The 16317-nt window shown below is 40.7% G+C and overlaps 1 protein-coding gene across 2 annotated transcripts in view; it reads left to right on the top strand.

Moving 5' to 3' along the window:
* LOC129695829 (small conductance calcium-activated potassium channel protein 2-like) overlaps positions 1 to 16317 on the top strand; it is a 127226-nt gene that overhangs the window by 17348 nt on the left and 93561 nt on the right. Inside the window, exon 3 of one of the 2 annotated variants that reach the window (XM_055633184.1) lies at positions 12508 to 12926. The exons of the other annotated variant lie outside the window; for it this stretch is intronic. Within the exon in view, the coding sequence (XP_055489159.1) occupies positions 12508 to 12926 (419 nt within the window). The remainder of the gene's footprint in view (positions 1 to 12507; positions 12927 to 16317) is intronic. 2 annotated transcript variants of the gene reach the window in all.

The raw sequence follows: 16317 nt of genomic DNA, 5'->3' as shown, positions 1-16317 counted from the left end.
TAGTGTATAGTATATCAGGTCAGGTCGGGTTGGGGGGAGCTCCCCCCCCCCCCCACCAAGGGTACCATGACATCCCGTGCTACTTGCTCCATGGTTGGATAGTCGGCGACTAAACTGTCTCCCCCACCTGGTTTGCCAGGTGAGGAGGGGGCTGTGGACCCCCAGCAGGACCAAAAACAAGACCTGTCAAAGGGTGGATGAGCTAGCGAGCCAACTGCCATCCACATTTCAGTAGAAGTTGCGATCACTGTCGTGCATAGCATTGTAAGGAACGATGATAAAGCACACACACAAATCCTATACTTCCAGCAGCGGAAGGTCTGGATATTTAATATTAGGATCAGAATAGAAACATAGAAAATAGGTGCAGGAGGAGGCCATTCGGCCCTTCGAGCCAGCACCTCCATTCATTGTGATCATGGCTGATCGTCCCCTATCAATAACCCATGCCTGCCTTCTCCCCATATCCCTTGACTCCACTAGCCCCTAGAGCTCTATCTAACTCTCTCTTAAATTAGAGGAATGAGCAGGAAGATAGTCGGGCCATTGGATTATCGGTAACGGAAGATGGTGACCTATCATTGTAATGTCAGGTCAGCCATTGATAAGGTGAAGTGATCCACTGGGTGACAGACAGAAAGAAATGGAGCAATTTTAAGGCTTATTGAACAATATATACAGATTATATAAAATAGATGTTTAAAAATCTGGAATATAAACCAGCTATTGGCTTTGGATATGCAATAAGGAATATTTTGAAAATTTTTGCCCTGCCCTTTCAACATGTTCCAATATTCAGGAAAATCCACGGACTCCCTGGACGTTAAGTAGGATCCCCAAAATAAATTAACATGAAATAAAAATGCAAGTTCATGATATGTTTGGAATTGGCTTTATATCTGGTTGATGGCATGAAAGGAATATTTTTCTATTGAACAGAATGTTGTAGTTAAACCAAATAATGCAAACTTAATTGAAGAACCATCCTATAGTTAATATGTCACCTCTACAATGCACAATAATGGAATCTTAAAATAAGTTGCAAAGCTTTTTTGAGCAAAGGGGAACCTTAATTGGATACTTCTGTATTTTGCTTTCGTTACTTCTGATTGCTTAATGTAAGCTGGCTCTCTATTTTTTGGTGTCCTGCTTCTTTAATGATACATTAGCTAGCTTTAGTTGAACTAAGATCACAACAAAACAAAAAGAAAACATTGCCATTTACCAGTGCTCTGTGGTAGGCCATTCTGTTTTGGTTGGTTCCTGCACATTTTTAGGTCTCTTTCTGAATTGAGGAAAAAAGATTTATCTCTGCTGGAAGAAACAGCTTTTATATCTGATAAAGAAAAGAAATGTACTTACAAGGCTTCAACATAATTTAGTTAGATATCCCGGGTTAATTCACTGCTAAATTATACAGCAATTACAATTGCATTCCATATAAATAGATACTGGGTATTAGAATATTTATGGATAAAAGTATAGAGATACGTTTTTCATGGCTGCCAACATTGGGTGTTGAGAGTGAGAAATTGGGAGGGAGCGTAGCGACTGAGGGGGAGAGGGTGTGGAGAGGGGTTATTTCCCCCCCCCCCCCCCCCCCCCCCCCACGGTAGGGAGCTTTCACATTTTTCAGCTTGAAATTGTGCAATCTGGTGCATACTGTAGTGAGTCTTTTAACTTACATTTGAATGCAACATTTATGCTTCAAATTGGATTAGCTATGAATAAGGTTAGGCTAAATTACATTCCTAATTACATTCCGCAGTAGAGCCAGGTTCTGATCAACAGGTGCAGCACATGAATGACCTTGGTGTATTCATGTATGGAAATCAGATTATGATTCACGAGAGAGAGATGTTCTGCACAAATCAATCGACCTTACCCTTTAGACAAAAATAATGCCACATATTCAACTGTATATGGTTCAATTAAATTAAGATGTATATGTAAAACCGGAATATCCAGAGAAAACCATGTGGTCATAAGGAGAATGTACAAATACTGTACGGACAGCACCCGTAGTCAGGATCAAATCTGGGTCTGTGGTACTGTAAGGCAGCAACTCTACCGCTGTGCCACCCCATTAAATTATTTTTTCTGTAATATTTATTATGGTGTCGCCTCTATAAAGATGAACACATGATTCTGATTTCTGTCCTTAGTTGGATAACATGCATCTCCCATCATTGTGTTTTATGCTGGTTTTCAACCTCTTTAGTCTGAAGGTCTCGACCCGAAACACCACCTATTCTTTCTCTCCAGAGATGCTGCCCGTCCTGCTGAGTTATTCCAGCTTTCAGTTTAAACCACCATCTGTAGTTCCTTCCTACACTCTTTGTAAAGCAAAACAGGTCCTATTCTCATATTACAGGACTCTCACTTAACCTTTTTCCCTGTTGCCAGCTGGGCAACCTAGGCAGTTTTTTAAGTTGCCAAATGACAGTTTAGGTGGTCATTTAAGATGGCTTGCATGACGCGTGCGATAATGTGCTTGGACGAAGTGCGTAGTTACCGGTCGGAATTATGGTCAATGAAACATTCACATATTATTTCTGCTTCAAATAAAGTCACAAACTAAACATATTCACCACAATGACATGCAGCAAAATTATAATACAGTATCTCAACTCTTTTTACACGTTGCAATTAATGCAATTTCTATTATTTCTTTCCACTTCCAAACAAAAATGTGGTTGGATTATTCAGCTTATGATTAACCTGTGTCAATAAATCCTGGACCTTGATAACATATATGCTTAACCATGCACACTACATATTGATGCAAGCATGTTTTCTGTGAAGGACCGAAAATTATCATGACGTGGCCATAGCATGGGCCGTTATTGCTATTGGTACAGAAACACTCTCGCTTCCCACATAATTTATCCACAACAAAATATACAGGTTGCAAAGAAATATCAAAACTACATTTTGATATTTGGCGGTGGTTTACATCAAGATCCTGGGGGTGGGGAGAGGAGGAGGAGGGAGAGGAGTGGGGGAGGTAGCGAGTGGGGGATAGAGGGAGAGGAGAGCAGTGGGAGAGGTGTGGAGGGAGGGGGTGGGGGGGGTGGGATGGGGAGTAAGAAGAGGGAGGGTGAAGAAGAGAGAGCGGGTGCTGGGGGATGGAGGGATGAGGGACGGCGAGGTAATGGAGGGGGTGGCGGAAGAGAGAGGAGGGAGTGAGCGGATGAAGCAGGGGAGGGTGGGGAAAGGGAGGATAATAGAGGAGGGGAATAGGGGACTGAAGAGGGGGAGTGAGATGCGTTCACATTCATCTTATATTTTACAAGTTATTGCCATTTTAAACTTTAAAAACGCTGCAGTCGCGCTCCCACTTGCCGGCCGCGACTACGCAGTTGGGTGAGTGTTGACTTGACTCGCTTCACAATGGGGATCACTGGCGTCACAACGTGAACCTGCGCCTGCGCAGTTGGAGGCTATGGGTGAGTGGTGGAATATTACATTGAGGGAACGGACCCAACGGGTCTGCACTCGGTCTAGATTTGCAATAAAAATTGTGCCTGCAACCATATTTTTTTGTTGTTGTTGTTGGTTTTGTATGTCTGATTTTGACTTTAAAATTGAATGAAAGACAAAAGAAGTAGAGCAAGATATATGAGGAAGAAAGTTCTTCAAACAGAATAATTGAGAAAGCATATAGTTATTTCATTCTATTTTATTTATTTTCTGAAGCAGTGAGTCAGCGTGTGTCCACATATCCATCGTTGTCTCTGTACTGTACACCACATATCCATTTATTTTGTAGGTCACTATATGATTCTGAAAGCCATGGATAAATCCATCGTTAAACCGTAGTTTGTTTCTCAAATCCCAGTTTAGAAATTGTATTGTGAGAATATATCTGGTAGCAAATAGGACACATTTACAAAAATATGAATTAAATATGGTGGATTTCGCAGCTGACTGCATATTTCAATGGCTGATATTATGTTTTTCTATTTTCATCCGCAAATGCATTGAACCCATGTAAATCATGCAACAAATGTAAACGGTCCTCATTAAAAAAAATTTCCACTGCCTAATGTGTAATTTAAGACAACCAGATGTGCTTCCCCCTATTAGTAATATAGTACTTCAGACCATGAGATAAAAGAATGAAAGAGATTACTGACTGTGTAAAACAGAAATATGGATGATTAGCAGTGATAAGAAAAGGGTCTGTAAAAGATCAGATACCTTCAGTGTTCTACATTGAATATATTATTGGAAAAAGAAATGAAGGTAAAGTTAATACAGTTGGAACTGAATCTGATCTATAATTAGAAATCGGTGAGTAATTAATGAGAAAAGGGATTTAGTTGCTGTGATCCCAATTCTAATTAATTGCTTAGATAAATTACGGGATTACATAAATAATCAATCTCTTACTTCTGAAACTTTTAGCATAATTATTCAATAATGTATTTTGTCATCTAATATTCTAAAATGCTTTGAAAGGTTGATTTCTCCCCCTCATTTAGTAATCTGGTGATATTAGTGGCTGTTAGAACTCTTTTCCTTTATTGTGCATATCTAGTGCCGTGCCAGCATCAATAAATCATCCATTCATAACTGAGTAGAAGAATTTATAAAGTGCTCCTTAGAGATATTGTTTGGAAACTCCATCTCGCATCAAAGGAATTAAACACAGCAATACAGGCCAAAGACCAACAAAAGACTTGAGACCTAAAGAACAGATGCTTGGAGGAAGGTACCCAGGAGGTCCAGCAATCTGCTAATAATCACAGTATATTTAATCAATTCAGGATAATCAATGTGGTGGTGGTGGTGGGGATGAAAATATGAGGAGAATAAAATAAGATTAGTGTAGAATTTGTGTAAAAGAGTGAGGGAGGATTGTTGTGAATCGGGTGAAGTTAAGAAAAAGGACAATTTCCATGGTGAATCTCTCTTTGATTCAGTGACTCCACAATCTCAAATCCTGTTGAAGTTAACAGTATTGATTAGCAGGTCCAAGAATCTACCAATTATTTTTGGGTCTCTTCTGTTTGTTTGTTTTTGAAAAAGATGTGTTACTTTGAGCAATTCCTCAGTTCCTCGAGTAAGAATGATAACAATGTTATGCTTCTGAAAATAAAAAAATAAAATAAATGAACACATGAATGATGAAGGAATGAAAAGAAGCCTTAGGACAAATACATTTTTTTCAACCATACATCCACCTCCCAACCTGGGCTGGTCTGATATTGTCATGGGCTAAAGTAACCTTGACTCAAAAAAGGTGTGAGAAGATTTTGCCGTTTCAAACCTGAACTCAAATGGCATTGAGGGGAAAGCCTTACACAAAGGAAGATGGTTTTGATTGTTGTTGATCAATTATCCTCGCCTCAGGACATACAAATAAGAGCAAGCGGTGGCACTGATCCCTCAAGCCTCCTCTGCCATTCAATATAATCATGGCTGATCTATCCCAGGCTTTATATTCTCTTCTTTGCTGGCTCCCCATAGCCTTCAATTCCTTGATCTTCCAAACATTTATCCACCTCCGCAGGTCACTGCCTGTGAAACAGCAACTCAAGAAGCTGCACCACTGTGTCCCCTGTACTTACTTATTTACTGCCTATTGTGCCTCCTGGCTTGTAGGGCAGCAACATAGGTCCTCCGTTCCTGTGTGTTCTGGGCTATCTTCTGGACACTACCCCAGGTCAGGTTCATTGTTTTAATTTCCTCCTCTACAGTTCGACGCCAGGTGGTTTTGGTTCCTCTTTTCCTTTTCCCTTCCGGTGTCCAGTGCAGGGCTATTCTTGGGATGCTGTGTGGTTCTCCTCTCAGTATATGGCTAATCCAGTTCCAGCGCCTTCTCATGATGATGGTGTCCATGCTCCCTTGTTGGCATTGAGCAAGGAGATCTTGGTTGGATATGGTGTTTGGCCAAAATAGCCTAATGATTCTTTTCAGGTTCGTAGTATGGAAGACTGACAGCTGGTTGACGTCGCTCGCTCTCATTCTCCAGCATTCCGAGCCATATAGGAGGGTGGAGAGGACACAGCTCTGGTATAACTTCAGCTTGGTCTTGGTACTGTATTGCTGGGACTGCCATACATTGTTTAGCATTCTGAAAACATTCCTAGCCTTGTTTAGCCGGTTCTTGGTGTCATTGTGTGCTCCGCCATCGTGTCTGACTTTGCTACCAAGATAGGTAAACTCCTCAGTCATGGGAAGATCGTTTCCATTCATTCGGATTGTCAAGGGGTGTTGGATGTTTAGTGTCATTACTTCAGATTTTTTCTAGTTTATCTTCAGGCCAATTTGTTGTGCAAAGTCACTGAGACGGGATGTTTTTTCCTGCATGTGTTTGTGAGTGTGTGAGACCAGAGCCAAGTCATCGGCAAAATCAAGGTCTTCCGATGCTGAGAAGAGGGTCCATCGTATGCCGCTTGCTTGGTCTTCGGTTGTCTGACGCATCACCCAGTCAACAACAATATTGAAGAGTAGTGCCGACATCACACACCCTTGTCGGACCCCTGTCTTCACCTGGAATGTGTGGTTCCATAGTACTGTTCCCCACTCTGCAAGAGAAGTTGTCGTAGAAGCTCTTAATTACTTCGGCCATATGCTGTGGGATCCCACACATTCGTAGTTAGAAAACACACCAAACACAGGCTGTCTCGGTGGATGCTGTCAAATGCTTTCTTGAAATCAACAAAGTTGATGTATATCTGTCTCTGCCACTCTGTGCACTGTTCTATAATGTTACGAAGGGCAAATATCTGGTCAATGCATCCCCTCCCACCACAAAATCCTGCCTGTTCTTTCCTGAGCTGTTTGTCTGCTACTTCTGAGATGCGTTGTATAATAATCTTTGCCAGAATCTTGCTTGGAATTGATAGAAGTGATCCCTCTCCAATTGTTACACAAGATTGATCTCTCTCCAAAAGTTGCCTTTTTTTGGTATCCTAATGATGACTCCTTCTGACCAGTCATCAGGTATATCCTTTCCCAAATAGCTGTGAAAAGTGGTACAAAAACTTCAGCTGCAAGTTCTGGGTCTGCCTTAAACAGTTCTGCATTGAGGTTATCTTGGCCTGGGGTTTTTCCACTTTTGAGAGACTTAATGGCTGTAACAATTTCCTCCTTAGCTGGTGGTTCAGTGCTAATGTCCAGGCCATCCTCTGCTTGTTGGGTGTTAGCCTTTATTGTTGGCGGTGCTCTATTCAGTACTTCATTAAAGTGTTCCGCCCAGCGAGCTTCTTGTTCTGCTTCTGTTGTTAGAGGCCGGCCCTTTTTGTCTACAATTGCTGTCTCAGTGGTTCGACGATTTTTGCCACAGATTATCTTGGTTATCTTGTAGACCTTCCCTTGCTCCCCTTTCCCAGCTGCATCTTCTGCTTGATTAGCAAGATCTTCCAGGTACGCCCGTTTGTCAGCTCTGGCTTTCCTCTGAACTGCTTTGTTTGCTTCTTGGTACTGCATCTCGTATCTTTCTTGCAGCCGTTTGGACTTTGTCTCATTTATTTGCTTCTTTAATTGTTTACCTATTTTCAGTGCTTTGTCATGTGTGTTCAGTCATCCACTCCTTTTTTGTCTTCTGCTTAAACCCCAGGCAGGCTTCACTGGTTTTCACATAAGCTATTTTGGTTTGTTCCCACACAGTATTAATATCATTTGCATTTGGCTCTGTGTGATCATCCATATCTGCTAGTGCCTGAAACCTGTTCCTTAATTGTAACACAAAAGAGCCTTTCACTTTTGGGTCATGTAGTTTCTCAACGTCAGACTGTTGCCTGCTGTCTTTTTGCTCCCTGTTTTCCTCAGTTTTACTTTGAGAACAGCCGGGACTAGGTGGTGGTCATTACCAACATCAGCTCACCCTAACATCAAGTAATGAGCATCTCCATGTGCTGTTAATCGTCAAGTGGTCTACCTGATTCTTATCCTTTCCATTTGGCGAGTACCATGTCAGTTTGTGGATGTCTCTGTGCGGAAAGAGGGTCCTTCCGTTACTAGGTTGTAAGTGGTGCAGAGTTCTATTAGTCTCTCTCCATTCTCATTCATAGTACCACAGCCCTTCCCCTCCCCCACAGCTCTATCCTGGTCTGTGTTGTTGTTTCCAACCTTGGCATTCAGGTCCCCCATCACAATCTTCATGTCATGTCTTGGTGTGTTTTCTAGCTCGGCCTGTAGTTGCTCATAGAATTCATCCTTAACATTATCAACACTATTGTTTTCATTGGAGCATGACACTGAATGATGAATGTATTAATTTGCTTCCCCCCCCCCCCATTCTGATCTTCATGAGTCTCTCCATTCTATTGACAGGTTCCCACTCTGTCAAACTATTCTCTACTCATTTCTTTAAAATGATGGTTACTCCTTCTCTGTGCTTCTCGTCATACCTTGCTGAGTACAACACTGTCTCCCCTGTGTTGTTTCCTTCAGTTGCTGTTTCCGTAACATATTTGTTTTACGAGACGGGGCTGTTAGCCCTGTGCTCATGAAAAAGCTACTTATCTTAACTACTAAACCAGGTTCGCTTCTTAATAAACAGACACCACACAAACTGTTTGGTAGACCAGTTCAAAACTTTACTTAACATCGGCCGATGGAAGGGAGGGAGAACTCCAGTCAAGTGACCAACACAGACACTTGACTGTGCTCAGCCACCTTCCCTGAACAACAGTATTACATTGCCTTAAATAGGGTTTTTTTACCCCCGCTTATCACATTCCACAGACATTAGTCATGGTCAGAGGTACTGGAAAAGGTTTCCACAGAATGCATCACATCAAACCTTTTTTTTACATGGTACAAGATATACTAAAAACATTGTCCATTTGTTTATCTCCAAATAGACCACCCCAGCTCTCTTCGCTGCTTCCTCTGTCATTTGGTCCCTCATAAACATAGGTAATTTGTTTACAAAGATGTGACTGTTTATTTCTCTCTTCCTTTATTGCCTCCTCCCCCATAAACATTGGTCATTTGGTTTATGGCATCTTACTTTCAAAGATATCTCTCTAGCTCCTTCACTTGGGAGACAATGTTATCTCACACACCCCGCAACCTGAGGAAAGCCTAATTTGACACTAAATATAAGCTGTAAGCTAGCCCAGAAACCAATTTAATATCTTCTTATATTTTTAACTAAAACTCGGCTTCATCACTCAACCTCCAACCTGGAGGACCGGTGGATCGCACTTCGTCTCACCTCTACCCTTTGACCTGCCCAGCATGGGAGACCCTAACAGGAGACTAATCTCCCGCTGGCATAGCTCTCTAGGGGTCACTGAGACACACAAGCTCCCCGACCACGACAAGGTTGCAATCAAACGGGGAGCCCCCATTCCCCTGTTCAACGATGAGCATCCTTTGTCGTTGCAAATGGCTAAGTTACATTTAGTTTCCCACCTTAGTCATTAATATGCTACCTTTTTGCACTTTCAATTGATCTTTTTGATGGTTCATAATATAGTGATTTATGTATCGAGTGAATATTTTATTTATTGACTTATGATGCATTAAAATGAATATTTTACATTAATTCCACTTACTATTCTGGAGACTCGAGGAACAGCTGTTGTTGAAAATTTAATGATTAAAAGCATCCCCTTTAGCAGAACAGAATTCAAGGCTGCAGCAGAATGAAATATGATTAGATACACATTCACAAGAACATGGAATGTACTGTTCGGTCTGCTGATATAGCTTTTTTTTTTTAATTATTTAAGCGCGCCTGATGTTTAAAAAAAGTTTTGGTAAAGAAGGTCTAGTTGTGTGAGGTTTCCCCCTCAATGCCATTTGAGTTCAGATAATTTTAATATGGTGTTATCAAAGCATCTCCTTTTTGCAGATCAAGTGATTTACTGGCTATAATCCTGCATTTGAAACCCAGTTTAGATCAGTTGTCAGGTAGTCTTGTGTAACCCAGCCTCTTCCACATGTCATTGCACCTGATCCAGAAGCATAGAATTCTCGTCTCCACTTTATGATGTTGAATTTACACGGGATTTTCTTACTCGTCCATTGTAATGGTCGTTACCCTTTATAGCTTCCATAGTGCTTCCTGTCATAGCTTCCATAGTGCTTCGTGTTACAACATCATAAACAACAACGGGCATGGAAAAAATGTCCACTGACAATTATCCTGTGGGTTTACAAATTACTTGATTGCAAGTAAATAAATACAGTTTCACATTACCAGCATTGTAAGAACGGGCACATTGTGAAGAAAATTGAGAGAGTTAACTCCAAGCAATGACACTCAGAGCTACATCCCAAAGATGTAGGTATGGTGGTACAGCAGTAGTGACCCGGGTTCGATACGGACTACGGTTGCTGTCTGTATGGAGTTTGTATGTTATCACCGTGCCCTGCGTGGGTTTTCCCCGGGTGCTCCAGTTTTTCCCCACACTCCAAAAACGTACTGGTTTGTTGGCTAATCGGCTTGGTAAAATTGTAAATTGCCCCGAGTATGTGTAAGATAGTGTTAGTGTACGGGGATCGCTGGTTGGTGCCGGCACGGTGGGCCGAAGGGTCTGTTTCTATGCTGTATCTCTAAACTAATCTCTAAACTAAAAGAGACTAAACTAAATATTAAAAGACGAAGGAAGGCAAAAAGGAGCTGAGAACAAATGAACAAAAAGAGATTTCTGGGATTTTTTTGTTCAGTCCAGAAGGTTGGACCTCATGGGATCCAAGGCATGTTGACGATTTGGATCAAAAACTGGCTTGTTGATAGAAGACAGAAGGTGATGGTGAAGGGCTGCTTTGTGATTGAACGCCTGTTACCAGTGACAACAGGGATTAATAGTGAAATCCTTGCTATTTGTTATATGCATTAACAACTTTGATGTGAATGTCGGAGGTACGATTAGTAAACCCGCAAATGACACCAAAATGGATGGTGTTAAAAGTGAGAAAAAGAGTCGGCCTACGGAATGATTTTGATCAGCTGATAATTTGAGCAGAGAAATGGCAGATATAATTTAATCCTTACAAAGTGTGAGGTGATGCATTTTTCTGGGTCAAAGAAAGGTAGTGCATATGCCATGAAGTGAAAATCTCTAGGGTGTATTAAGGATTAAAAGGCCAAAGATCCCAGTTATACCCTCAAAACCTCTCCCGGATGAGGTATCACTGTGACCTGTTTGCAAGAGTAGCTACTTCAAAAAGAAAGTAAGAAGCCTTCTCTGAGGTATATAGGTCTTATTTCTGTCTTGGAATTTCTGATGTCCCTTTTTGGTTGACCTTGTGTGCATGCCCTAGCTCCATATTGTGTAACCTTGAAAGCTCTGACAGTGAATTTGATGCAGTGAATCGATGGCCTGATCACATCAAATGTTCACATTCATGGTCTCGGAAGATGTAAGAAGATTAATTGTCCCCTCTTTGAAAGCGCATTGACTTGCCTCCCATTTTTAACATTGGTTGTGGCAATTTCCAGTATGCAGCTGCGTAGTTTATGATGGTGGTATGTTAGAGTAGATGTAGAATTACAGGCAGTAATTACAAGTCCTACTACAAATCTAATCGTGCATTCCAGCCTTGTGAATTCATGTTGGAACAATACAAAATCCCACATTTCTTTTGCAGCAGCAGAGAAGTAAAATTGCATAGTGTCACTAATGGTGTGCTGCCAATATCGTCAGCTGTTGGCTGCCAGCTGCCCTTAATCACCGACTTTAAGGTGTAAAATATGGCAGTAAAGATGGCAATAACTAGAATTGTGCACTTCTTGCTATCATAGTTCTTATTCAGCTAGCAGAATTTTACAGGACAGGAGGAGGCCACTTAGCCTGTCATATCAGTACCGACTGTTTGAAAGAACTGTCCCCAATTAAGGTAGCTTTTGACAGCACGCTGCCTGCATAACGTTATGAGATGATTCAGCAAGTGCACTTTCCCTTGGCGACTGTTTGATTTTAGACAATTTGTTGAAATATACACTTAACAGAAATACAAAAATGACTGAGTGTAAAAATAGTTTGGGAAATGTTATTTTATGTTTGCAGTATCAGAATAAGAGAATATTGAGACTGATAGTACCATTATCAACAGAATGGAGGATGGGAAATAAATCAACTCCAGAGTTGCACACTTCATTTAATTCAGACTTTCCCTGAAACAATGAACTGGCAGCTATCCATTAGATTCCTTTGTGATTATTGAAATAACTGCTTGTTGGTTAGTCGATATTAGCCTGTATTTGAGAATTTAGTGTGTTTAGTTTATATTGTCCATTTATTTTTTTTAATCTAATCTAATGAAAGTGATGTGGTATTTTAATTTTGGATGATAATTTAAACATGTCGTATTTATCGATCCCACCTGATTATCCTTTCCATTGAAGCTACAGATTATTATTTTTCTACATCACTTGAACAAATGCCCAAAAAGCATGAGTCTCACCAAAAAAACCATATTTATTGTCCTAATTGAAGATGATTTCTTGGAAAAAAGTCACGATTTATGCATAAAGTGACTACTAATTGTTGGTGTGAAAATTGATCAGGCTGGTAACACTATACTATTTTCTTGCAGTTATTCATGGTAGACAATGGCGCAGATGACTGGAGAATAGCCATGACTTATGAACGGATTTTTTTCATCTGTTTGGAAATATTGGTATGTGCTATTCACCCAATTCCTGGAAACTATACTTTCATATGGACAGCACGCCTTGCCTTTTCGTACACAACATCTACAGCAATAGCAGATGTGGATATAATCTTATCAATACCAATGTTTCTTAGGCTTTACCTGATTGCTAGAGTAATGCTGTTGCATAGCAAACTTTTTACGGATGCTTCATCAAGGAGTATTGGAGCATTGAATAAAATCAACTTCAATACCCGTTTCGTAATGAAGACTTTAATGACAATATGTCCAGGAACAGTACTGCTGGTTTTCAGCATCTCATTGTGGATAATTGCAGCATGGACTGTCCGAGCTTGTGAAAGGTAAGCAATTACTCTCACAGCTTTCACAATATTTAATTGTAAGATAGAGTTACATATTATTTCCAAATTCTGAATGACAATTTAATGCTCTAAATTTATTGTGCTTAATACTCTATATTACTCCTCTTTTATGATGGGCAGTTCAGTATCATTATAGCCTTTAATTATATTGAAATGCCTATATATCTGAAGACATTTTGAGCATGACAAAATGATATTTCTCAATTTCTTTCCTTAATTGTTTTGGGATTGTTAATTTTATTTGTTAAAACAATTAAGGATGAAATTAAGAAATAATCATTTTGTCATGCTCAGTGTCTTCAGACATGGACGGGTAAATGCTTAATTGAGCTGGTTTATCATTCATATTTTGGTGCTTCAAGAATATTTTGTTTAATTACATTGCCACAGTGTGAATCAACAACATACAGCATCCCTCAGTCAGAGGAAGGCAATGCCAAGTACCTCATTGGATGGAGGACAAAATGGACACTTAAGGAGAGAGGAGTGGACGAGTTTGAGGACATGAGGCAAAACAAGGATTTAAGGCACTCAAAAGTAGGGATGGTAGACATGTTGGTTTGAAGATTAGTATGCATTATGGAGCAGAGAATTGAGGTACATTGGGAGGTCGGAGAGAAGAGAGGTGTGCAAAATTACAAGTGTAGTGCATGTACTGGGGAAAGTGGGAGAAAAACATTGAGAGGATTTAAATGTGTGGATGCTGATCTTAAAATCAGTTTGCAGGAACCCAGGTGACCAATGGAGTTTGACAACGGTGAGTGATGAAAGATCAAAACTGTGTAAACAAGGATCAAGAACACTTCTTTCTTGACAAGTTATTATTAGAAGTCTGGCTTCCAAAATATCAACTTCAATACTCGTTTCGTAATGAAGACTTTAATGACAATATGTCCAAGAACAGTACTGCTGGCTTTCAGCATCTCACTGTGGATAATTGCAGCATGGACTGTCCGAGCTTGTGAAAGGATTCAAGTGACTTGGAATAACTGATCTGATAAGGGTAGGAAACTGAGTTTGGGTCAGTCCAACGACAAAGGATTTGCATTTCCTAGTATTTGTTGGTATTGATGTTGGTTTATTATGGTACCTGTACTGAGAAACAGTAAAAAATATATATATATATGCGTGCTATTCAGGAAAATCATACCATCGATATGTACATCAGGTAGTAAAAAGGGGAAATAAGTGGAGTGCAGAAAATAGTGTTACAGCTACAGAGAAAGTGCAGGTTAACAAAAGTGCGAGGGCCATAAGGAGAGTTCACGAGTCAAGAGTGTTTTATTGTCATTTGTCCCAGATAGAACAATGAAATTCTTACATGCTGCAGCACAAGTCACTCAGATTCTGATAACAGTGAGGAAGAAGCTGTTCTTGAATCTGGTGGTCCGTGATTTCAAACTTGTATTTAATGTTTGATGGGCGAGGGGAGAAGAGAGAATGTCCAGAGTGTGAGTGATCCTTGATTATGCCGGTTGCCTTCCCAAGGCATCGTGAAAAATAGATGATGGGGAGGAAGGCTGATGTGCAATGGACTGCGCTGTGTTCACAATTCGCTATAATTTCTTGTGTCTTTGGTAGAACGGTGATGCATCTGATTCAGATGCTTTCTCTGGTGCATCTATAAAAATTGGTAAAAGCTGTTGGGACTTGCAGAATTTCTATACGCTGCTGAGGTAGTAGATGACTTGGATGTCTTGGCCATAGTATCAATGTGGTTGGACCAGGACAAATCTTTTGTGATATTTATACAGAGGAACTTGAAACTCTTGATCATTTCCCTTTAGCACCTTTGGTATAGACTAGGGCATGATGCCACCCTACTTCCTGAAATTGATGATTATTTTCATTATGTTGACTTTGTACCAGAAGTTACTATGCTGCTATGCTCTCTATCCTAATTCTAGTGACCACCATTAAGGAAATTGCAGTCTTTATGCAGTTTCAAGAAATTGAATTGTGTATTTAAAGAACAGTCTGCTAATTTTGTTGTACTGGTAGTTCAGTTTTAAAATAGTCAAAATGTCATGTTCTGAGCACAGTTAATAACTTGGCAATTCTAACCATCTGGTGGAAAATACTGTTAAATTAATGTTCTACAATCGTATTGATATAATATCACATGATATTCTCCATCTGTCTTTCTTGCCGTTCCATCACAATCTAAGCTGTAGGTTTTGATGAGAATAATTTAAGGTGAGGATTAAAAAAAACAAAAAAACAACTCTTTAAAGGGACAGGAACCCATTCAAAACGACTCGTGTCACACTGTCCCTTTAGAGATTGTGCCATTATGCAACCACTGTATGTTGCACTGGGACCCTGCAGATTGCGCAGGATGTGTGCCAGGAAACCAAGCAGCTAATCGAATCAGCACTGACCTGGGTCATTATAGCATTATATCCAGAGAGATGTGTAACTGACAATGCTGCTGTCCTGAAAACCACGATTCGCTGCGATTTGCTGCCGCTGCTGCAGCAATAACATGTCCTTGCCGCAGTGTGTACAGGCTGCTGGTGGGCTGGGATGAGCAGTTCAGTTACTCGGCGCTGGTGTGTGGGGCACAGGGAAGCATCCTGGCTGGTACTCTGAGTCTGGGCCATTGTAGGGTACGGGCAGCACCTGCATAGTACAGCTTCATACGACTTTAGCTAGGCCGTGTCAAGTTCTGGTCTCTCCATTCCTGTAAGGACGTGGAGGCTATGGAAAGAGTGCAGATGAATACCAGTCATGATGTTCCCCTGAGCATCACACACCAGTGCTGAGTTGGTGGACTGTCCGGATCTTATGGTCTTGTATAGTTGGGTGCGACGGAAGCCGCTATCTGTTTCTCCCTTTATTTGACTGCACAACTCTCCCTGGCTCGGGTATTTCTCTATGGGGCAAAGAAGATTAGTTTAACCTAGCATCATTGATTTTTCCATCCTGGGAAAAACTGTCTACCCTATCTGTGCCTCATAAGTTTATATACTTCTATCATGTCTTCCCTCAACCTCCAGCATTCCAGAAAAAAACAATCCAAGTCTGTCCAACCTCTCTGTGTGGCTAATACCCTTTAATCTAGGTGTCATTCTGGTAAATCTCATCTGCACTCTTTCCATAGCTTCCACATTCTTCCTGTAATGCAGAGACCAGAACTGCATGCAATACTCCAAATGTGGCCTAACCAAAGTCCTACAAAGCTGCATTATGACATTGAATCTTATGGTCAATACCCTGGCCATTGAAGGCAATGCATCTTTTTTAAAGTGCGTTGGCTAGTTATCTGTGAGTTTGGGCTGGAGGATCAAGAGTGCGGTAACGAAGTAGATCTCTGCAGGATAATGTTAAATTACTGGCGTGTTGGATATGAATTATGTAGGTCACTCCC

Source organism: Leucoraja erinacea, chromosome 3 (assembly GCF_028641065.1).
Source record: "Leucoraja erinacea ecotype New England chromosome 3, Leri_hhj_1, whole genome shotgun sequence".
NCBI lineage: Eukaryota > Metazoa > Chordata > Chondrichthyes > Rajiformes > Rajidae > Leucoraja > Leucoraja erinaceus.
This window is presented reverse-complemented; position numbering and strand designations above follow the sequence as displayed.